The 22,830-nt window shown below is 38.1% G+C and overlaps 1 protein-coding gene across 6 annotated transcripts in view; it reads right to left on the bottom strand.

Annotated features, from left to right (window-relative positions):
- ARHGAP21 (Rho GTPase activating protein 21) overlaps positions 1-22,830 on the bottom strand; it is a 133,028-nt gene that overhangs the window by 57,495 nt on the left and 52,703 nt on the right. For all 6 annotated transcript variants that reach the window (XM_044392164.3, XM_044392165.3, XM_048219289.2 and 3 more), the window contains exons 3-4: positions 18,600-18,779; positions 18,346-18,370 (exon numbers count right to left, since the gene is read on the bottom strand). In XM_044392164.3, the coding sequence (XP_044248099.2) occupies positions 18,346-18,370; positions 18,600-18,779 (205 nt within the window). The remainder of the gene's footprint in view (positions 1-18,345; positions 18,371-18,599; positions 18,780-22,830) is intronic.

Raw genomic sequence — 22,830 nt, 5'->3', positions numbered from 1 at the left:
GTGGGGGGGGGTAGGATTGGGGGGAAAGATGCTAAAATGTTAACATGACAAAGATAGGTGGCAAGCATTTGGAAGCTACATTTTCCCCTATATTTTGTTTGTCTGAAATATTTCATAACTATTTATTTTGGGGGTTTGGTTTGCTGGTGGCATACAAAATTATCCTAAGAGCCTAACCAAAACACATTATCTAACAACTAAAAATCCATATGTATCATTATGAAGCAGCACCCAATTTAAGAAGACTGGTATAGCAAATTATTGGGTACTCCATTTCCTTTGGTTATGGCAGAAGCACTAATTAAAAAAAAATAAATATATGCCAGTTTATTAAATCTAGGTATTCCCAAATTCCTACTAAAGATGCTCTCATTTCCAGAACGATGGCTAATACTTTAAAATTATATCTCCCAAGCCTCTAATCTACAGCTCCAACAATTATGGGCTTCAAACCCAAAATTCCAATAGCCTCTGGAACATCGTAGAACGTCGTCTGTTGGGTCTCAGTCAAATTCTATCTATTATAAGCAAACGCATGGTCTATACTCAACCTGATCTTCAAGTAATACCAGATGGAAAAAAATGAAATTTTAAAAATCTGTTAAATATTAAAAAGCAGACCATATTCTAACTTAATCATGATAAACTTTCTTTTAACCCACATCTAGCTAATTATTTTTGCTTACTTTTTATTATGGAAAATGTCCAGTGTACACAAAAGTAGATAAGACAGAATAAATCCCCATGAACAAAACTTAAATAATTACAAAAACTTTGTCCATCTTGTTTCACTCCTACTCACTTTCTTCCCTAAGGTGTTTTAAAGCAAACCCCAGATATCATGTCAATTCATTCATAAATACTTCAAGATTTCTCCATTTATTTGAGAGAGAGTGGGAGGGGGGAGAGGGGCAGAGGAAGAGGGAGAGAAAACCACAAGCAGACTCCGTGCTGGGTTTAGAGCCTGATGTGGGACTTGATCTCACGACCTTAAAAGCAGACCTGAGCCGAAACCAAGAGTCTGATGCTTAGCTGACTGTGCCCAGGCACACCCCCCTACCTTTTTTTAAAGATTTACTTATTTATTTGAGAGAGACAGAGAAAGAGCACAGGGACACTCATAAATACTTTAAATACTTCGTAGGCAGCACCAACAAATAGGAACTTTACTCTTTCTTAGGGAAAGATAACAAAACCCACCCATAGTTCTCCACTGTATGTGGTATTCTCCACAGCGTGGATAGGTATAAACTAACAACAAACGCAACCCTGCCTTCTACTTTCATCTTCCTAAATGTCTACTCAACACTAATGAAAAGCAATATGTCATGCCGTAGAAATGACAGCACCAAAAGCTATGAAATAAATTTAGAAAGGTTTCACATGTGAAATCACAACAGAACCCTAAATTAAGTTTCCCATCTAGTTAACCATTCCCAGTGCAATGCTCTGCCTACGTATTCAAATTCAGTGAGGTCACACATGCAGGAGAACATACACTACGGGGAAAACTCCAGCACACGGAACTGTGCCTGGCACACAGTAGACGATCAATAAATATTTACTGCTGACTTACTCAAATTACAGTCCCGGAAAATGTCAATGGCAAATCTGCCCAAAACCCAGTCGGAGATTTGTTTTAGGAACAAAGCTATTGTACTGCAACTGACCTGTAGACTCTCCCTCAAACGGTGGAAGGGAAATGGGGCCACTTAATAGTAGTTGGAGAAAAATACCACTAGGTGTCAGACATGAATCAAACTTTTCTGGCCTGATAAACTACTTAGGCTGGAAAGACTCTGGAAGAGTGTTTCATTCAACAAATATTTACTGAGCTTGTGAATGTGCCCGGTGCTGATTACCCTGCAATGAACAAAACAGTCCTGGGATCTGCCGTCTGCAGTATTTGAAGTTTACGCAGCATCATTTTTTTCTCTCTCTCCAAAGTTTCAGGAATTTCACAAAGTATGTCTCACGTGTGGATTCACAGCCCTGCCATTCCTGTTGCGCTGGATTTTAATTTCTCTGCAAACCCAGGAAAATTTGTTACAGTGTTCTAACCACAAGCTAACTCTCTTTCCATCTCTCACCTTACCAGTGCTGGACCCCTTAACTAATTCAACTTGCTCCTCACTTTTACCAAGACCTTCCATCTCCTTTAGCCCTTCCTATTCTTCAAGCCTATCAGGCTCCCTCTCCAGAAATCACTGTCTTACTAAGATTGCCCATGGATCAATATTTCAACAAGATCCACCAGCAACCTCAACTCCCTTCCTTCTTCCACCTTTCAAAGCATTCAATTTGCCAATCTCCAACCATGGAGAATTCCATCCATAAGCCCACTCTGTTCCTATTCTTGTCCTGCCATTTCAGTTGAATAGAACTACATAAGCCCTAACCCACTGATTTATAGTTTCCAAGTTCAGCTAAGTTCTTGATACTGCTCACTAAAGTCTCTTATATTTTAATCTCCATCCCCTCAAGGTTGCGGTTTCAAACTTCTAATGATCTTCTTGAACTTGCTATTCCATCTTGATTTCCTCACACTATCTGGATAACCTTGTCTCTTATGGCACTGTAACCTCAATTGCTGTATCCTCATTTTTTTATCTTTGCCCATCCTTGCTTCCTTTAGTTCTACGTCAAGTAAGGCTTTAGTGACTGGCCTTCCTCAGGACCCTGTTTCCCTCACGGTCTCCTCTCATGGGTAAAACTTCAGTCAATCTCTGTTCTGTCCACTGGACAGGCATACATGTTCTCAGAGACATACAAAAGCTTCCTGAACTTGAAAGAACAACAAAACTTCTCCCTCTCCTTCCATGTAGCTATCATCTCTTATTCTCCTTTCCTTCCTTTTCATACTTCTTGAAGAACAGTCTATACTCATACTCTCATTTCTTTACTTCTAAATTCAGGGTTTCTCAGACACTGACAAGTATCCCTCTGGGGCAAAACTCCCCCCCCCCATTCCCACCCTCATTCAGTTTCCCTGATCTAATTGATGTTCCAACCCACTGATACCTGGTTTCCGTGTCCCCTTTGCTCACTGTACTGAAACTATTCTCAGTAACTTAACCAATTTGCTACTTGTCAAATTAGGTCTAACAGTATCCTTTTTAGACCGCATCCAGATGAAATTTCTATGACAAATGAGAAGTTATCCACTCCCCCTTAAAAATGATCACCTCTTACTTAGCAGGTCATCAACTCCTCTTGGTTGTCCTCATACCTTCTAAAATTTATTCTCAGACTTCCTTTCTGATTCTTCTTTCTCTGACCATCTCTTAGATGTTACCTTCCCTGGGGTCCTATCTTTATTCTACGTTTTCATGTTCTCTGGGCATGGTTTCATTTACGTCTAGGACTTAATTATAGCATATCTTATAATGACTTCCAATCTATCTTCAACCCCACCTTTCCCCATGGGCTCCACATCCAAATTTTTATCTAGGCACTGAACATTCTATAGGCATCAGAAATGCAACTTATCGCAAACTAAACCCGCTTCCGCAGAGGAAGGAGGTGGATGTTTCCCCTCCAGAATCCCGCAGTTAATGGCCTCCCCATCTATCTACTCATTCATGCCAGAGAAGCTAAGCGTGACTTCGTAAATCGTCCTTAGTTGGTGACATGAAGTCCATCCCCAAGTCCTACCAGCAACTCTGGGCAGATACAACTTCCAGACATCTCTGAAATCTAGTCTAGAACACTGGTTTTCCTTCCTTCTGATGAAATCCTAGTCGTCTGTCCACACCACAAAGGACATCCCACCTGAGACCCTCTTTCTGGTGCTTAGGTGATGACTTGCTGTCCTGCCACAGCTGTACACACTTCTGCAGCTGCATGTGTGCGATTATCCCACACTTTCATCTTCCATCAGATAGGGGCTTCTTGAAGCCAGGGCCTTACCTTACAAATATGTTCGTTAAATGGATACATGCCAGGAACTGTTCTGAGTTTTAAGCCAAAATAATAAAATAAAGTTCCTTTTCTACATTCCAACTGAGGCAGAAGATGTTCAACAAGAAGTAAGTAGTATGAGAGGTGGTGGTGAGTGTTAGGGAGAGTAGTAAGCACAGTGGGAAGGAGGGGGGAGTGGAAAGGCAGGGCTGTAAGACTATTTTCGTGAAATGGTCAGGCAAATCCTCTCTAACAGGTGACATGTGAACAACTACCTGAAGACAGCCAGGTTAGAGACCCTACTGCTCCCTTACCAGCAATGAAATTAGTGACTTGCTTGTGGCAGTGACTTGACAAATATTTGCTAAGTGAATGAATTAACAACAGGAAACATATTTCTAGATTTAATGATGTAGCATTCCTATACAAATATTTCTATTCTGGAAAATTATGTTAAACTTCAAAAGCAGGGATCATAACTATCACAATTAACTTAATAACTGCATCTATGAATCCCATACTTTGAATGTAGACTAGCTGGAGAGCAGTCAGGAAAAAAAAAATGGGACTATCCAGCCAGAGGGTGTCTGTGATCAAGGCCTTAAGTCATGCAGCAGCTGGGAAAAGACAGCTCAAAATCACCTAATGACAGGGTCACCTCTGCAACGTTTTCTATAGAGAAGTTTTTCCAGAGGACAGCCTAGAACATTACTATTCCAATCATGTACTTTCCTTGACTTTTTCACCTTGATAGCCCTATCTCTAATTAGCTCTCCGAGACCCTAAATTTCATATTTCTTAAAGGTTTTAGAATGCTTCCAGAAACTCTTAAAATTGCATTTATTTTCTTGACTGCCAAAGTAACTTCATGCCTTTCAAAGTCTTAAAACCAACTCCAAAAAAATTGGATTTCTGACAGTGCCTACTTAATCCAATCAAATTCCTTTCACTTTAGATTACTGTGAAAATGATTTCCTGGAACTTTTAAAGTGAAGTTAGATTTTTTTTTTTTTTTAACTCTCATCTAACTTGACCACCTGACCAGTGTGTACTTTACAAAGACATTTCCCGAATTCCTACTTAAGTCCAGGATCACCATATTTTTGCTATTACTGTCCCAGCTTACACACTTAGCAGCTATATGAAATAAGATCTCTCAATTTAAAATATGTCTGACTCTTTGTGTTAAAAGGAAGGAGGTGAAAGAAAGGCAGGCAGGCAGATAGGAGACAATAATTTTCTTCCTCGACAGCAGAGGCACAGACATAAACATGCTGAGTTGTGCAGCTTTGGGAACAGCCCTTTTGGAACAGTGCCAGGTTCAGGTGGCGGTGCCTCCCTTTATGCAAAGCATTGACTTAACAACATTGAGCTCCTACCAGGTACTTACACGGCACTGAAAATTCAACAATTAAAGACAGTTTCCTTCCTTAATGATCTTTGTTCTTAAAGTAATACATAAAAACAGTTTTCTTAAATACGATGACTAGTCTGGGCATGGGGGCAAATTTCAGTTTGTATACTCTAGTGACTAATTTTTGATAAGGGATATAACTGCCCCTCTTATTTCTGCATTTTCCCAGATCAGATCTGTGTCACTGCCACCGCCTCCCAGGATCAGGTAGAGGAGGAGAGAGAAAATCTCCGCTTGTTTATCACGTAGCAGGAACAGTCACTCAGATTAACTGTATCCAAAATACGAGTAGGGATTTTCCAGAAGAGAATTAGAGAAATTAACTGTGAAGCATCAAACAGCCTACTTATTCCATCTTGTACAAAGTATACTTCCCAACCTTTTGAGAAGAACTATCACTTTCTTGCCCTCAGCATCTCTTTTGCAAGCCAAAGTTTCAAGTTCTTTCAATCTTTTCAGAAAATACACATCATAGTTTTAAAATTTACAAATATCCTTGCCATCATTGTCCTTTATTTCTGGGGTTCCCCAGTGTTTTGACCATGTCGTATTTATCAGAAGAAGATCCAGGAGCCCTCATTTCCCATGTTTTCCCACCTATCAAATGGAGAGGAATAAAATAAGTACATTGAAGTTAAGTTGTTAACAGTGAAATGTAGAATCACTTCTCTTTGTGTGTATGTGTACATACATGTGTGACATATACAAGCTTACGCGTTTTTATATTAGGAAACATTACCCATAATAGCAAACTACAAATAATGTCGTAATTTTATTTTATCTATGTTGACAGGGTATAAAGGTTATTTTAATAAGATAAATATAAGGGTAGCAAATCTTGTAATGAAGTATCAATGTACTAACAAATTGAGCTAGTACAGGGGAATGCATAATTTATATTTGAACCACAGTGCATACACATGTAAGCTTAGCTGCCAGAAAACTGCATCCCAAAATACTATTAATATGTGTCCGGGTTACTGACCATGAGCCTTCCATTTTAAGCGTTTCTCCACCCAGCAGGCAGAAGAAAAGCCCAAGTCCTATCTAGTTATGAATCTGTACGAGATTCTCTCACATTAATAAAAACGGTAACTGGAAATAATGCTCCCACCAAGCTGAAGGCTACCTGGGTGCCAAGCAAAGAAAGGGAGAAAAGGGAAGGAAACCAATCTCTAAGAAGAGGCTATGGACCAAACTTCTTCATATAGATTTGTAGGCTAAAAATATAACAGCCTGGTTCTGTATCAAAACAAACACCAATCTATTTGAAAACAACTTTTTCATCCGAGATCTCAAAAAATCCCCAGTAATAATTTTTGAAGGTCAGCAAAGGCAAAATAGTCCAATATACAAAGAAAAACAACAACAACAAACAAACCCAAAACAAAACAAAACAAAAAACCCACTCTGAGCTAGAACCAGTAGGGGGGAAAAAAACAGAAAAGAGAAACAGACCCCACGAAAATTCCTGATAGTGGAATTACTAGACACAGATTATAAAACAACTCTGCTTACTATATTTGAAAAAAAAAAAAAGCCTAAACATGATAAAGAGAAAACTATAAGAAGCAATTGTGTATACTTTGGTGCATTACCCTAAAGAATTTCTAACAATCAAAATTTAAAGCCCAAACTGCTAAGAAGAAAATTATTAGATATATATTGGAAGAAATTATCTAAATGCAGCTGAGGAAGACTTGAAAAAAAGGGGGGGGGATAGAGAATTTAGGAGCCATGGGGGACAGAATAATAACATCTAACATTTGTTTAATTGAACCCTAGAAGAATTGAAAGGAGCATTGAAAGACAGATAATATGTGAGGAAATACTAGCTGAAAATTTTCTAAAACTGATGATAGACACCCATCGACAGACACAAGAAGCTCAATGAATTGCAAACAAGAAAAATAAAATATAATTCTCACCAAGACACATTATTACAAAATTGCCAAACACCAAAGATATGGAGAAAATCTTACAGCAGATATAAAGTTTGCCTTTCAAAAACCAATAAACCAAAATACGAATTCATACTAGCAAGAATATAAACCAAAAGAGAGCAGGGTATTAACTTCAATATGTTGGAAGAAAGTATCAACATAGAATTCTGTAGCCAGCAACAATCTCTTCCAAAAATGAGAGCAAAACAAATACTTTCCAGGAAAAAAAACAAAAATCAAGCAAAACCCCCAAGAGAATTGCAACATAACACAAAAGTAACTTGCAAGTAGAGAAAATACATAGAACTAACAAGGTCCTTATATCGCTTCAGAGGAGAATAAAACATGAATCAGCACTAGACTTTGATAAACTTTCATATTATAATTTCTAGGATAACCACTAAAGAATTGCAATATATTATTTAATCTTAAAAGGGAAAAGAAATACAAGAAATTCAAAATAAAATAGAAACTTCAAAATAAAGTAGGAGATTAAACAATAAATGTTATTAATTATATTAAACGTAAACAGACAAAAATTTCCAAATCTAATGATGGTGAACTAGCTTGTTTCAGAATCAACTCTTCCACCCATGGGCAACAACCAGAAAAGCTGGACCAAGTACAGGTAACATTCATGTGAAGGCAAAGGAAGCCTCCAAGGCAAGAGCACTCAAGGAGACAAGATCCCAAACAGAAGGAAGTCTGGTGAGGTGTGCTCAATGTTCTGCACTGCTTTTCACCTCAAGGTATTTTCTGCTTCCAAAGTCCTGGCTGAGGGACTGAGGAGCTGCACAGAATTTCCATCAGTCTCCAAGGGCCAGGAGGACAAAAATGGGTATCTGAGGCCAGCCAAGGAAGGCGTCTGGAAATCACCATCTGCTTTCAGATGGGGCATCCAAAGGAATACACTGTGTGAGTAGGAGTGAAAAAGAGAAAGCCCAAGCATGTCAAGTGTGCAGGTGTGCTGCACAGATTTCCTTCTTGAGAACCCGCTGTGGGGAACACAGCTGAGTGACGGCCCCAGCTGCCACACCTTTAGATCCACCACCATGTTCACACAGAGGCCACACTTCCTCACTCCTACCCAAAGCAGGATTCTGCTCAAGGGCAGTATTTGCGTGGGAGCTCCCCAGTGGCCTCAAAACTGATATTAACTTCAGTCTGGCATCTTTCCTACCAAATCTTCCCTTCCCTCTCTTCTTTCACAGATGTCAGACCTGCAGTGTGATCTGAAATCTTCCCCTGCATCTCCTACTCCCTTCTTCTTTATCCTTCACAGGCATTTCTCCCAATAAATCTCTGGCATGTCTAATACTGTCTTGCCATCTGTTCTTGTTTTGGCATCTGCTTCTCAGAGAACTTGAACAGTTAAACCAAACATCAGAAAGATCAAGGCCCATCTTTAGGTAAAGGCAATCCCTGAACAGAGATGCAAAAATCCTAAATACAACAGAAAACCAAACCTGGCAATATCTGAAAAGTATCATATATTATGAAGAAGCTTGGTTTGGTCCAGTAATGCAATGCTTAACAGCTGGAAAAATAAATCAATATAATTCACTATATTAAGAGATTAAAGGAAAAAAAATAAAAGGTTTATACCAAAAGATGCAGAAAAATTCAACACTTACTCATGGGAGAGATACACAACATTCACAGACTAGAAGATTCAATTATTTCAAATGTTTTCGAATAATCAAACACAGTAACTGATATAAAACCAATTAAAATTCCACAGAATTTTTCTATAGGTGTAGAAACTGAAAAATTGATTCTAAAACTTTTATGGTATTGCAAATGGACAAAAATAGCCAATCCAATCATGAAAAACAAAGCGAAAGACTAACACTCTATCTGATAGCAACATTATTATATAGTAATTAAGATCACAATCTTGCAAAGAAAGTGACCAATGGAATAGAATAAAGGTTGGCAAACTGTGTGCGTCAAGAGCCAAACAATAAATATTTCAGGCTTTGCAGAACACATACAGTTCCTGCCGCATATTCTTTTTTTAAACAACTGTTAAAAAATATAGAACTGTTCTTAGTTTGGAAGCTATACAGAAGTGAGGCACAGGCCAACCCCCAGAATAGAAGAAAGTCCAGAAAAGAGACCTACACATATACAGATACTTTATGATCAAGGTGGTATTACAGAGCAATAGAAAGAGTACAGACTTTCACTAAGTAGTGCAGGGTTAAATGCATATTCATATGGGAAAAAATTAATCTTGACTTCATACTACATGTAAAAATAACCAATTACAGGTGAACTGTAGGCTTAATTGTGAATGATAACACAATACAGCATCTTGTAGATAACACAGGAAAATATCTTTGTGACCATGCAGTAGAAAAAAACTCTTATATAGGGCTCCAAGTATTAGCCATATAAGGAAAGACTGACGATTTAGACTACATTAAAATTGGGAACTTCCCTTTATCAAAATTACTAATAAGAAATTGAAAGGCAAGTCACTGCTGGATATCTGATGTAGATATAAGTAATAAAATCCTCATCAAGAATATTTAAAGGACTCCTACAAATTAATTTTCTTTTTAAAAAGAGCACTGATACCTAATAACCAAAAAAAAAAGTAATCAACCCTATTAGTTTTCAGGAAAATTAAAATTAACCCATATTCCACACCCCTGTACAGCTACTAGAAGGACTAAAATTGAAAAGACTGACAAATGCTACATGTTAGTGAGGATATGGCACGACTGCGACTCTCACACCCTATGACTGAGTATATAAACGGGTACAATCACTCTGAAAAACAACTCAGCAATATTTACGAAATGTAACTGTATGCACACCTATGACTCAGCAGTGTCACTCCTGGACAGACAGAACCACTAGAAATAAGCGCATATGTGCCCAAAAGTACATGTATAAGAATACTCACAGGTGCATCAGCTGAAACAACAAAACACTGGGGGAAAAATCTAAGTAAACTTGTGTATGTTCTCTGTTTTATATCAACTTTAATGAGGTATAACTTACCTATGATAAAATGTACCCATTTCAAGTGCTCACTTCCTAAGTTTTGACAAATGTATAATCCCATGTAACCACCACCACAATCAAGATATAGAACATTTCCATCATGCCGGAGACTTCCCTTATGTGCTTTCCCAGTCTATTCAGGCAACCATGAATTGGTTTAGATTTATCTTTCCTCTCATACAAATGGAATCAGACAGTGTGCTTGGTTTCTTTCATTCATCAAAATGTTTTTGACAGGAAAAGCATACGCAACAAAAGAAAAAGTACAGAAATTAGATTTCATCAAAATTAAGAACTTTTGTGCATCAAAGGACATTATCAGGAAAGTGAAAAAACCATCTACAGAATGAGAGAAAATATATGCAAATCACATATCTGATAATAATCTATTCTCTAGAATATATATAGAACACTTACAACTCAAAAACAAAAAGACAAACAACCCAATAAAAAAAATGAGCAATGGACTTGAATAGACATCTCTCCAGAGAAGATACACAAATGGCTAACAAGCACATGAAAAAACACTCCCCATCACTAGTTATTAAGGAAATGCAAAGCAAAACCACAATGAGATCCCACTTCACATTCACTAGATTGGCTATTATTCAAAAATGGAAAATAACAGGTGTTGATGAGGATGTGGAGAAATCAGGACCTTCATACACTGCTGATGGTAATGCAAAATGGCGCAGTTGCTGTGGAAAACAGTCTGGCAGTTCCCCAAATGTTAAACAGAGAATGACGATAAAACACAGCAATCCCACTCCTAAATATATACCCCAACGATTTGAAAGCAGGGACTCAAATACTTGCATACACAAGTTCATAGCAGCACTAATCACAATAGCCAAAAGGGGGAAACAGTCCAAATGTCCATCGATGGATGAATGGATAAGCAAATTGTGGTATATACATGCAAGGGAGTATTATTCAGCAGGGAATTACCGATACCTGCCACACACAGACAAAACTCAGAAACATTACACTAAATGAAGAAGCCATCTGAAAAAGGTTATATAAAATATCCAGGATAGGTAAGTCCAAAGGGACAGAAAACAGACTGGTGATGACCAGGGACTCTGGGGAGGGGAGAACAATGAATGACAGCTTACTGGATACAGGCTTCCTTTTGGAGCAATGAAAATGTTTTCAAAGTACATACAGGTGGTAGATGTTCATACTTGTCCTTTAATTCTGTACTAAATGCCATCAAATTGTTCACTTTCAAATGGTGAATTTGATATTCTATGAATTTCACCTCAATATAAGAAACGGTTTTTGAGATTGATCCACAAGGCTGTGTGTACCCCACGGCATGGATATACCATAATTTGGTTATCTATTCATATGCTGATGAATACTTAGATTAAATCCAGTGTTTGCTGATTATGAATAAAGCAACTATGAATATTCCTGTAAAAATATTTTCGCAGGCAAATGTTTCATTTATCTTTGGTAAATACCTGTAAGTGCCCTTATCATTTCGTAAAAATAAGTGAAAAACATCAAAAACAGTTCTATCAGTCATAAAGTGCATAGGTATCAAAACTATTAACCACATCAAAGATGGAAATCAATTGCAAATATTAAAGCAATGGTGCTATATCCTTGCTGCTGAACAGACTTATGCCAATAGGACATGTTCCATTATGAAGATGGAGAAGCTAATTAAAGAACGAGTATGAAATGCTAATACTAGGTCAGCCAAACCTGCGTCGGAAATTTGAATTAGGATCTTCTCAGACTCTTTACCTTTCAAGGGAACAGAACCCTCTTTCTTACACATTTCCAAGGGTGAATTATGAGAGTAAAGAATTTTCTGAGAAGTCATGGTAGAAACCGGGAGGAAACCCTAGAACCACATGGCTTGAGTAAGTCCAATACTGTCCCGTGCTAGTTACTTAAACACTTCATGCCTCCGCTTCCTCTTCTAAAAACTGGAGGTGATACCATCCACCTGAGAAGGTTGATGCAAAATCTCAAGACAGTGCTTGGCACATGATAAGTTAGCTGCTGCCACTGCCACCACGATACCACCACTACCACCGGCTCCTCCTCCTCTTCCTCCTTCTTCCACATCATTATCATCTCTACTTCCTAAAGTATCCTCAAGTTAATGTCAGACACCTGCGGATATTCTACTGAATGGTATTAAAAATTAACAAAAATACGTAACTAATTCATATATTTACCTACCTACCAGAGAAATTCAAATCGTTTGAACTGTCAATACAGTTAAAAATGGGTCCCCAGGGGTTTAGTTAATGCTCAAAGACATCAGAGAGACCCAAGGAACTCACTTACTATTGCCACAGTTTAGAAATAATGAAACACGCTTCTATTGCCCTACTCCACACTATAGACCATGGACCTACCCATAATAAGAATTTGCTCTTAAAACAAATTTTCAGGTCCATTTTTTAGTGTTATATTATTCTGAGGGGATAGGTTTTCAGCCTATTAATGGAAATTAGTGGCATAAAATATACTCAATTTTCTCAGCTTTCCAGAATTTACCACTTCATTAAATGGAAGAATGTTTGATCTCTAAGCATAGCAGGTACTGTGTAGCTGGCATAAAATGATGAACTGGCCCAATCAGATTTTGTTCTCAGGAATTTGGAAGTATTGTGATGAGAGAGGAAGGAAGAAAGAAGATACAGTGAGGGCTGCACCTTATACAGACGCCGGCTCATGAGAAAATCAGGTGTGATTAAAATTAACTACGAAAGTCATTTGGACCCTCCAGTAAATACCAGAGTTTGCTCTTTGGAAGATCAAAGCCAAGATTTCGTTGTTGTTACTCTCTGCATTTAGTAGCTTTCCAGGTCCTAATTCTGGTGCCTGTGGCTCCCCAGGTGTCCTGTTGCTCTTGACATTGAATTTGGAGATGGCCTGTTGGTTTTTTAGAATTAACACATCTTTCCTGATGTGCTTTCCAGAAGTTTCTATTTCTTGCCACACTAAAGGAGCCTTGGTTAAAAAACCTGAACATAGGCTACAAGAGCTGTCCAGTAGGAAACGAATACAATCACAAAATACAGATTTTTACTATGAGAAAATTTATAATATTCCCAGTTACTCTTTTTCTACTATTAATGCTTATAGATTTTAATCCCAAAGTAGAAATCCAACAGTTACTGAAATACCTAACAAAATGATAAACACATTTTAAAATACTGGAAATGTCCCTACAACTAAACTGAGACAGAATTTTTACTCAGGGAGTAAGTAGAAAAGAAATAATAGTAATTACAAACTTTCAATTATTCTTATTTTGATTATTTACATATATCTTCTCCAGAGATTTAAGGGACAACAGGACGGCAGCATTATCTACAAGCAATTATCACCAAAAAATATTTTTCTACTTTGATGGCCTTTTACTTGTAAATATTTGCATCATATTTGCATCATAATACAGAAAACTAATCAACAAGAAAAAATGTTAAAACACAAGACAGTACACATATATAGTATATAAGAAACAGAATGGGAAAGTTGGGGAAGGAGAATAATCAGAAAATTAAGCGGCAAAAGAGATACCACTAAATTGCCAGAAGGAAAGAACACTAAAACAAAACCTTTCAACTGTTTCACAGAATTTTGGCATTATAACAGGATCTCTTAGGAGTTTGAATAAAATTCTGGGAATTACTTCCTCTCCAGTGATTCTAGGCTTTGACTTAGATCATTACACTGGAGGCTGGGATTCTATTTCATTAAAACAAACTTTACATAAAAGGATTTCGTAATCTCACTATGCTTGAAAATAGGTTTTAAGAGAAAATGAAACTCTAAAATAAAAAACATAACATTCATTTGAATTAAAATAATAAACTAAATGTAGTTTGTCTCTAAATAGGCTGCATTCTCAAAAGAAAATTTTTTCACATAAAATACGTTCTTATGGTCGACTGATAGGTTGAGTTGAAATGGTATTATGAGTGCTGTAGCTTAGAAAAGTAGGCCTCTGCGGACTAACCCGTGACCCCACTACCAACTGGGATGACAGGAGCAAACCTCGGTCCTGGGAGGCAAAGGAGGCAGAGCACTCAATGAACCTTCTGAGTCCACTGCTAACCAGGTATTCAGAATTGAGTAATAAGTGATGACTGCTCCCATAAGATGTTCGGGGCTTCTAAACTTAGGATATCTCTGACTTTTATATGAATTCTTTGTCCTTAAGTATCCACAAATATGGAACAAACTTCTTTGTCTTAAGATTTTAGTTATTTGAGCCCCACTGAGAAGGGAGTCCCAAGCAGGGTTCCATTCCAGGACCCTGGGATCATGACCTGAGCCGAAGGCAGATGCTTAACCAACTGAGCCACCCAGGCACCCCTAAACGTCTTTGTTTTTAACTTTCTCAAGGCAGAGAAATATCACAGAATTTCGTAACATACTAAATATACCCTATTTCATCCACTAATTCTTGACTTTATGTAAGTCAAACTATTTTTAAAAGACAGCGTTATTCAATTATTTTTTTAATTTTTATTTTTTTTTAAGATTTTATTTATTTGATAGAGAGAGACACAGTGAGAGAGGGAACACAAGTAGGGGGAGAAGGAGAGGCAGGCTTCCAACTGAGCAGGGAGCCCAATGCAGGGCTCAATCCCACGATCCTGGGATCATGACCTGAGCCGAAGGCAGACGCTTAATGACTGAGCCACCCAGGCACCCCAGCGTTATTCATTTTAAAGATTTATTTATTTGAGAAAGACAGCACGCGTGCGTGTGAGCAGGAGGAGGGGCAGAGGCAGAGGGAGAGAGAATCCTCAAGCAGACTCCCTGCTGAGCATGGAGCCTGACGCAGGACTCAATCTCACAACCCGGAGATAATGCGCTGAGCCGAAACCAAGAGTCCAACACTTAACCGACTGAGCCACCCAGGCGCCACAAAAGACAGCACTATTTTTAAACAAAAATAAACAAAGAAAAGGAAGTAAAGAAAAGAAAGATGGCAGAGTTAAATAGAGATGAGCTTCAGGGTTCGACACCTGGGCTGGAAGTCCAGCTCTCTACCTTAGCAGTGTGATCTTGGGCAAGTCATTTCACATCTTTCTCGGCCTGCGTTTCCTCATCTACAAAATGGGAATACTGTCTCACACCTCTTAGCATTATTATGAGTATGAAATATGACAATAACATATACTATGATGACTGGCATGGATTAAATCTTCAACCAAACGATGAATATAATTTATCCTGTGCATTACAGGACGCTCTGCGGCCTCTCTGGCCTCTACCTTAGATGACAGTGGTACTGCCCCCACTACCACCAATCGCGACAACCAAAAATGTCTGCAGATACTGCCACGTGTCCCTGGGGAGCAAAGCTGTCCCCAGGTGAGAAGTCCTTTATTAAAAGAGACCGGACCTTGGGTTTTGAAATCACCTTACACGGAAGATACATTAAAAAACAGCCATCTTGGGGCGCCTGGGTGGCACAGCGGTTAAGCGTCTGCCTTTGGCTCAGGGCGTGAGCCCGGCGTTACGGGATCGAGCCCCACATCAGGCTCCTCCACTAGGAGCCTGCTTCTTCCTCTCCCACTCCCCTGCTTGTGTTCCCTCTCTCGCTGGCTGTCTCTATCTCTGTCAAATAAATAAATAAAATCTTTAAAAAAAAAAAAAAAAAAAAACAGCCATCTGAAGGAATGGGACTAAGGATATTATCTATTGTACTACTCTTTGTTTTCCATTACGAGGGCACATAGGGGAAATTTGTCTCAGGCTTCAGTGCAAACAGGATGCTGTTTTCTTATGGGTAATGTGAATCCTTAACTAACCATATTATCGATTGTTCTCTGGCCACCAGAAAAGCTCAAAAGCAAATTTATAACCCAGTATAGGATGTACAGCACACATTTATGTGTAATAAATCTCCCAAAAGTCCATTTAATTCATTTTTTTTCACCAGGAACTATTTAATCTTATTTTTTAATCTTACTACCATACGTTTATTTCTCCATGTGGACAGAAACCCTTTTTTGAATGAGGTTAGGTAAACATTAATAAATAACATAGGTATTTAAACTGTAATATTCCCCCAGCAGATTACTCTTCTCCGAATATGCTTCTGTTAGACCTATATCTAGTTTTCCCTCCAAGCGTTTCAGTCTATTCTCTCTAGTCAAAGCAAATAACTAAACCCATTCACTCCAGTGAGCTATGTCAGATAAATAATCTGCATAAAGTTTTAGAACTGTGTCTCTCTAGATTTATTAGAAGAAAATTTCTCCAAATGGAGAGCAGAAGAAGATGGGCATGATATTCTAGATGCTTCCCAGGCACCAGCACATCATTCTGCGAGATGACGGGAAGACAGAGGACCCTCATCCTCTTTTCTCTTGCTGATGCTGGTTTTGTAAGTTTTCCCTTCCTTACTAACACCTGTTTCTAACCCGTGCCAAGTAACATTTGGAATTCATCCTGATCCCCAGTGTATGACAGATGGTGACGCAAGACTGGCCCTTCTTGCACAACAGAGACAACTATGCAGGGTCCTTCCTATCTGGCCCTGTACTCACAGATGACTTTGATAATGCCAAAAGAAACTGCTTTCCTCTCATTTAACCCTCAGCATAACCATTCTGGGACCTCAGATCAGATAGGGGCGTTACAAAGTTTCATCGACAGCTGAGTGGATGAACAGGCGAGTGGATAAAGAACCTGTGGTATATTCAAACAAGGGACAACTACTGAGCAAAAAATAAAAAGCACTGTTAGTACCTACACATACAATGTGGTGGAACCTCAAAAATTACTACCCCAAGCAAAAGACACAGAAGAGTACATACTGTATTATTCCATGTAAAAGACCTTCTAAAAGAGACAAAACTGAGCTACAGTGATGGAAAGCAGATTAGTGACTGCTTAGGAACAGCAAAGGGGCACAAGGGAACTTTATGGGATGATGAAAAGGTTTCTCGTTTTTATTGAAGCATATAGTTAACATACAATGTTACATTAGTTTCAGGTGTAACACATAGTGACTCTATTAAAAGGTTCTTTCTGGTATCCTACCTTGATCGGGATGGTGGTTTCACAAGTTGTGTATTTATCGAAAAGCACCTGAGGTATAACTATACACTTAAAATAGGTGCAAATTTGGTATTTTTATTAAAAATGTGTAACTTCCAACTAATGATGAGACAACACCAGACAAAGCCAAACTGATGGGCAATCTATGAAATCGCTGACTGGTACTCTTCAAAAGTGTTAAGGCTATGAGATACAAGGATAGACTTGAGGCGTTGTCACAGAGTAGAGGAGACTGAAGGGGCAGGACAACTGAATGCAGCATGGAATCCTCCATCCCCTCGAGGAGAAAGACTGGTAAAAACCCAAATAAAGTCTGTAGTTTAGATAGCAGTATCGTACCAATGCTAATTTCTTAGTTTTGTTCACTGTGCCGCGATGTAAGTTGTTGAACATGAGGGGAAGTCAAATGAAGAATATACGGAAACTGCTATTCTGGCAACTTTCTTTTGGGCTCAAATTATGTAGAAATAAAAGGTTTTTAAATGGATGCATTTTATTGTATGTAAATTTTAGCTTATTAGAGTTCACATAAAATTAAAACAAAAATATGTGGACGTTATTAAGAAATATCCCTATCCCCAGCCTGATTCTCCTTTTAAACTCATTAAACATAATGCTGAAGTCAGGAGTAAGATTAACAAGAAGACCCAAAATACTCTACTTTTCAATATTTGAGTTAGTAAATCTACTAGATAAAACACACAGCATTTCTTACCTAAAAGAATTACTAAATTTAGAAGATTATTAATGAAATAAAAATATCAGAATTAGCTTCCTCAGAATCGTTTATGTTCCCCCACATAAATACTAATATATAATTAACAATAAAGTTATCACATGTTCAAATCATGATGAGACAACGGGATCCATAAAACTCTGAAGCTGACAGTAAAATTATTTCATTTCTATGACTCTCATATCTAAGAGTTATACACGTGGACTCCAAAAACTGTATCAGCTCATTTAATATTACTTAAAGAACAGAAAAACATTCAGAGAAAAAGTAAAACTTTTATAGCATACCTCCTCTGTTGCCATTTTCTTCATCCTACAAAAAAAAAAAAATATAGCCATATATGAATACTTATTTATAAACTCTAGTGAGATCACAGCAAGGCTCAACTCAATTCATACCACCCTCCCCAAAGTGTGCCAATACCAATCTCAGAGGATGGAGCTTTTGTACACAAGATAGGAGGGGAGGCTGACAGGAAGACAAGGAGGAGACAGGAATGATCTTGTGGGGGTTTTTTCAAGTTACTTTAATTGTTTCTTACCTTATATGAAAATTGAATTGCAGACTCTGGGGGATAAACAATAAAATGCCTTAATGTAAAACCAAAGCCTTGAGATGTTCTTTTCAACATAACTGTTTTGGGACCTGGCCAGGAGAATGTTTCATCTTCGGACGGTGATACAGTTTCACTTTGTTCTTTTCCATCTTTACTTTTTGATACCTAAAATAAAAAGAAATTTAAAAGTTAACTCGATAACTCAATATACTTTCTCACTTAAAAAAAAATGATATGTAAAAATGTAGTAACCTGAGCGCAGATATAAACGGAAGGGAGAAAAAAGAATCATATTCTTTGTATTATAACAAAGCATGCAGATCGTCAAAAACTATTTTTTTTTTTTCCTAGAAAGGGATGCTATGGAAGTTAATCAGAAGCAAGAAAGAGCTCTTGGAAATGGGAAATACAATGGCTAAAATTTAAAATGCAATAGAAGGAATGAGGCTAACACCACGAAACAGAAACTATGGAAGAAGAGACATGAAACTCTTACTAAGTAAGAACACTAAAACTGTTACCAGAGTCCAACAGAAACAAAAGATAATTAGAAACTAATAGCTCAAGTTCTGAGCACAAATTCAGTATCCACATAGATAATCCTTCCACTATCCTGGCCACCCAGTATTTTGATCTCCTCTCCTCCACTCTTGGTTTTCATCTGATCGTAACTGAAAACCTTCTCCACTTTCAAATCAAAGATCCCACTCTTCATTCTCTCTCATTCCTCAGCTCTTCTAAATCTGGAATCTGGCGCTGCCCCTCCCACCTCCTCCCTGTCCCTCACCACCCCACGTTCTCACTTCCCTCGTAAGCTAGCTTCAATTCGCTCCTTTGCCTTTCTCATACTTCCTCAAAGTCGCCTGACAAAAGCTAATGCTGGATAAATAATTAACATTGCCTACCCTGGACCTGTACCCAGGCAGCCGAACATGAGTTTTAAAAAAAAAAACAAAAAACTAAGCTGCTTTCACTCTCCATCAACCTCAAGGGAGCCTTTCAGTGTTGTCTGTCAATAATACAGTCCTCTCCAGTCCATTCACGCTAGATGACTACTTCTTCCCTTCTCCCCCATCCTCACTTGTAGCTAATGACCCTGCTTTCTATTACACTGAAGAAACAGGAGGCATGAGATGAGAACTTCATCACTGCCGTATCTACTCCCTACCCACCTACCACCTGCAGCGGGGTCCATGTTCTCCCACCTTTCTTCCCGTTACAATCCTGCTCCAATGGCTCATTCTTCTAGGCCCCTACCTGTGTACTAGATCCCTCCTAATAGTCAAAGATGTGGTTCCCACAATTCTCCCCTCTCTTTCACATCACCTATCTTCTCCACTGCAATCCTATCAGCACACACACATTTTGTGAATTCTTTAATTTTAAAACAACAATAACCACAAAACCATGGAACCACATAGCCCTCTCCAGCTACCAGCATGTTTGTCTGCTGATCCTTTAGAGCAAAATTCCTTGAAAGTTGACTGTGGTTGCTCTCTCCAATTCTTTTCCTCCCATTTTCTCTTGGATCCCCTTGTCTCCACAATTCCCTGATACTGCTCTGGTCAACGTCATCAATGGCTTCCACACTGCTAAACCGAGCAATCCATTTTCCGTTCTTGTCTTATGTGACATATCAATTGGCTCAAGGATCACTCTGTTCTTCTTGAAAATTTTTCTCCATTTGACTTTCCATTCTGATTTTATTCCTAACTCACAGTCTACTCCATCTGTCTTCCTTGTTACTACTTCACCTGCTAAACTTCTGAACCTGGGAATACCCAGGGCTCAGTCCATGGACTTTTCTAGCTCTACTTTGTCTTTTGGTGATTTCATCTAGTCTCATGCTTTAAACTCCAATTATGTACAGATGACTCCCAATTTTTATCTCTAGCCCAGATATCTCCCCAATCTAATAGATTAGTATCTCAAACTTACATCCGCATTGCTCCTAAGATTTTGTATTAAATTACAACTCCAAGTTCATCTCAGCAGTTCCGAAATGTCACCTTTATCAAACAGCAAATACTGGAATGTGCTTAATTTAATTTTATTTTTTATTATGTTTCACTAGTGAACCTATCTATTCCTTCACAATGATTTGCTTCATATGGAGGTGTTAAAACTTAAAAATGCTCTTGAAAGCAATTTTTGCATGATAAAAAATGTATTATACTACAAAGAAAATAAATGAGAGACTTCTAAATCCTGAATATTTTCATCACATAGTCAACATTTGGACTGTTACTAGTTAGCTATTCATTAATTTCATTTTCTCTTCTTTCTGAAAAGATAGCTAGATGGTAACATTCTCCAGCCAAACTTGCAGCGAGGGCAGCGGTGACCAAGTTCTACTCAATAGCATGTAAAAGAGAGTAGCATGCACTACACAAAAATCAACCGTATTTCTACATACTAACAATAAGCAAATGGTCCTGAAAAAATTTTAAAATACCGTTCAAATATGAAATACTTAAGGACAAAAGATTTGCAAGGCCTATTTACTGAAACTCCAAAACACTGCTGAGAGATTAAAAGAATATCTAAATAAATTGAAAGATATACAATGTTCATGATTCAGAAGATTCACTATTGCTATAATGTCAACGCTCCCCAAATTGATCTAGAAACTCAATGAAATCCCAGTCAAAATCCCAGAAGTCAGCAAGCTGTTTCTAAAATTCACTTTAAGATGAAAAGAATCCAAATAGCCAAAACAAATTTGAAAAAGAACAAACTTGGTATACTTGCAGTACAAGACTTTAAGACTTAACAGCTACCATAATCAAGACTGAAGCCATCTATGAAGACTGTGCATTTTAAACTAATTTGTCATAAATGCATTTTAGTTTATCCTTCCTTCTAGGAGTTAGGGATTCTGCTAGAAAGAAGGAGTAACAGCAAATGTCAGCACGGGAGAATCAAGCTGAGTTTCACAGTGATCATATGATTAAAGTTTACAGGATAAAGGTCATTATTCTGGGCTGAATTACCCATATAGTTAAAAGATTGAAGTGGTGACTGGATCCACCTTTTGTGAATCAAATGAGGGAATCTTGTATACATGCACACAAGCCCTCCCCCTCAATTTATTCGGTGAATAAATACTGAGCACCTACTATGTATCCAACATGTTCCACCCAGTGAGGATACAAGGGTAAATAAAATATACATAATTTGTATCTAAATTAAGCTTCTTATTTTGAGATAATTATAGATTCACATGCATTTGTAAGAAATAACACAGAGGAATCTCCTTAATCCTTATGCAATTTCCCTCAATAGTAACATCCTGGAAAACTACAGTATATATCACAACAGGGTAATGGCATGGATACCATCCATTCATCTCACCCGGAGTCGTTTTACTCCTATCCTGTTTATGTTCAGTTCTACGCTGAGGTTTTATCACTTGTGCAGGTTTGTATATTCACTACAATATTCAAGAAATAGAAGAGTTCCATCACCATATGATCTCTCCTGTGACCCTTTCATAATCAAATTCACCCTCTCCCTTCCCCCCTCACCCAGTCCCCGACCTTAGGCAACCACTACTCTGTTCCATATTTCTATCATTTTGTCGTTTCAAGGATGTTATATACGTGGAATGATATAGTCAGTAAACTTTGGGACTGCCTCTTTTCACTCGGCATAGTTCTCTGGAGATTCAGCCACATTGCCGCACGTGTCAACAGCTCCTCCTTTTCGTTGCTGAGGAGTACTCCCTGGTACGGATGGCCACAGGTTGTTTTTAAAGGACATATCCGTTGTTTCTAGTTTGGGGCTACTATGAATAAACAGGTTATAAACATTCATATACAGGTTTTGTGTGAACATAATTTCCATTTCTCTGAGACAAATGTCCAAGAGGCGCACCTGCTGGGTCCCAGGGTAACTGCACGTTTAGCTTAGTAAGAAAATGCCAAACTGTTTTCCAGAGTGAATATATGATTTTACATTCCCAGGATGTATGAGTGATCTAGTTTCTTTGCTTCCTCGATGGCATTTGGTACTGTCATAATTTTTTATTTTAGCCATTATTACAGGTGTGCAGTGATAGGTACTGTGATTAAAATTTGCATTTCCCCAATAGCTAATAACGAACATCTTTTCATGTGTTGCCATCTCATTATATAATTGAAAAGCACAAAAGATTCTTCAAGGCTTAAGATCAATAAACTCTTTCATGTTACACGTGGGGAAACTGAGGCCCAGA

This window comes from Ursus arctos, unplaced genomic scaffold, assembly GCF_023065955.2.
Source record: "Ursus arctos isolate Adak ecotype North America unplaced genomic scaffold, UrsArc2.0 scaffold_30, whole genome shotgun sequence".
Taxonomy (NCBI): domain Eukaryota; kingdom Metazoa; phylum Chordata; class Mammalia; order Carnivora; family Ursidae; genus Ursus; species Ursus arctos.
The sequence above is the reverse complement of the archived record's forward strand: the minus strand, read 5'-3'. Positions and strand labels throughout refer to the sequence as shown.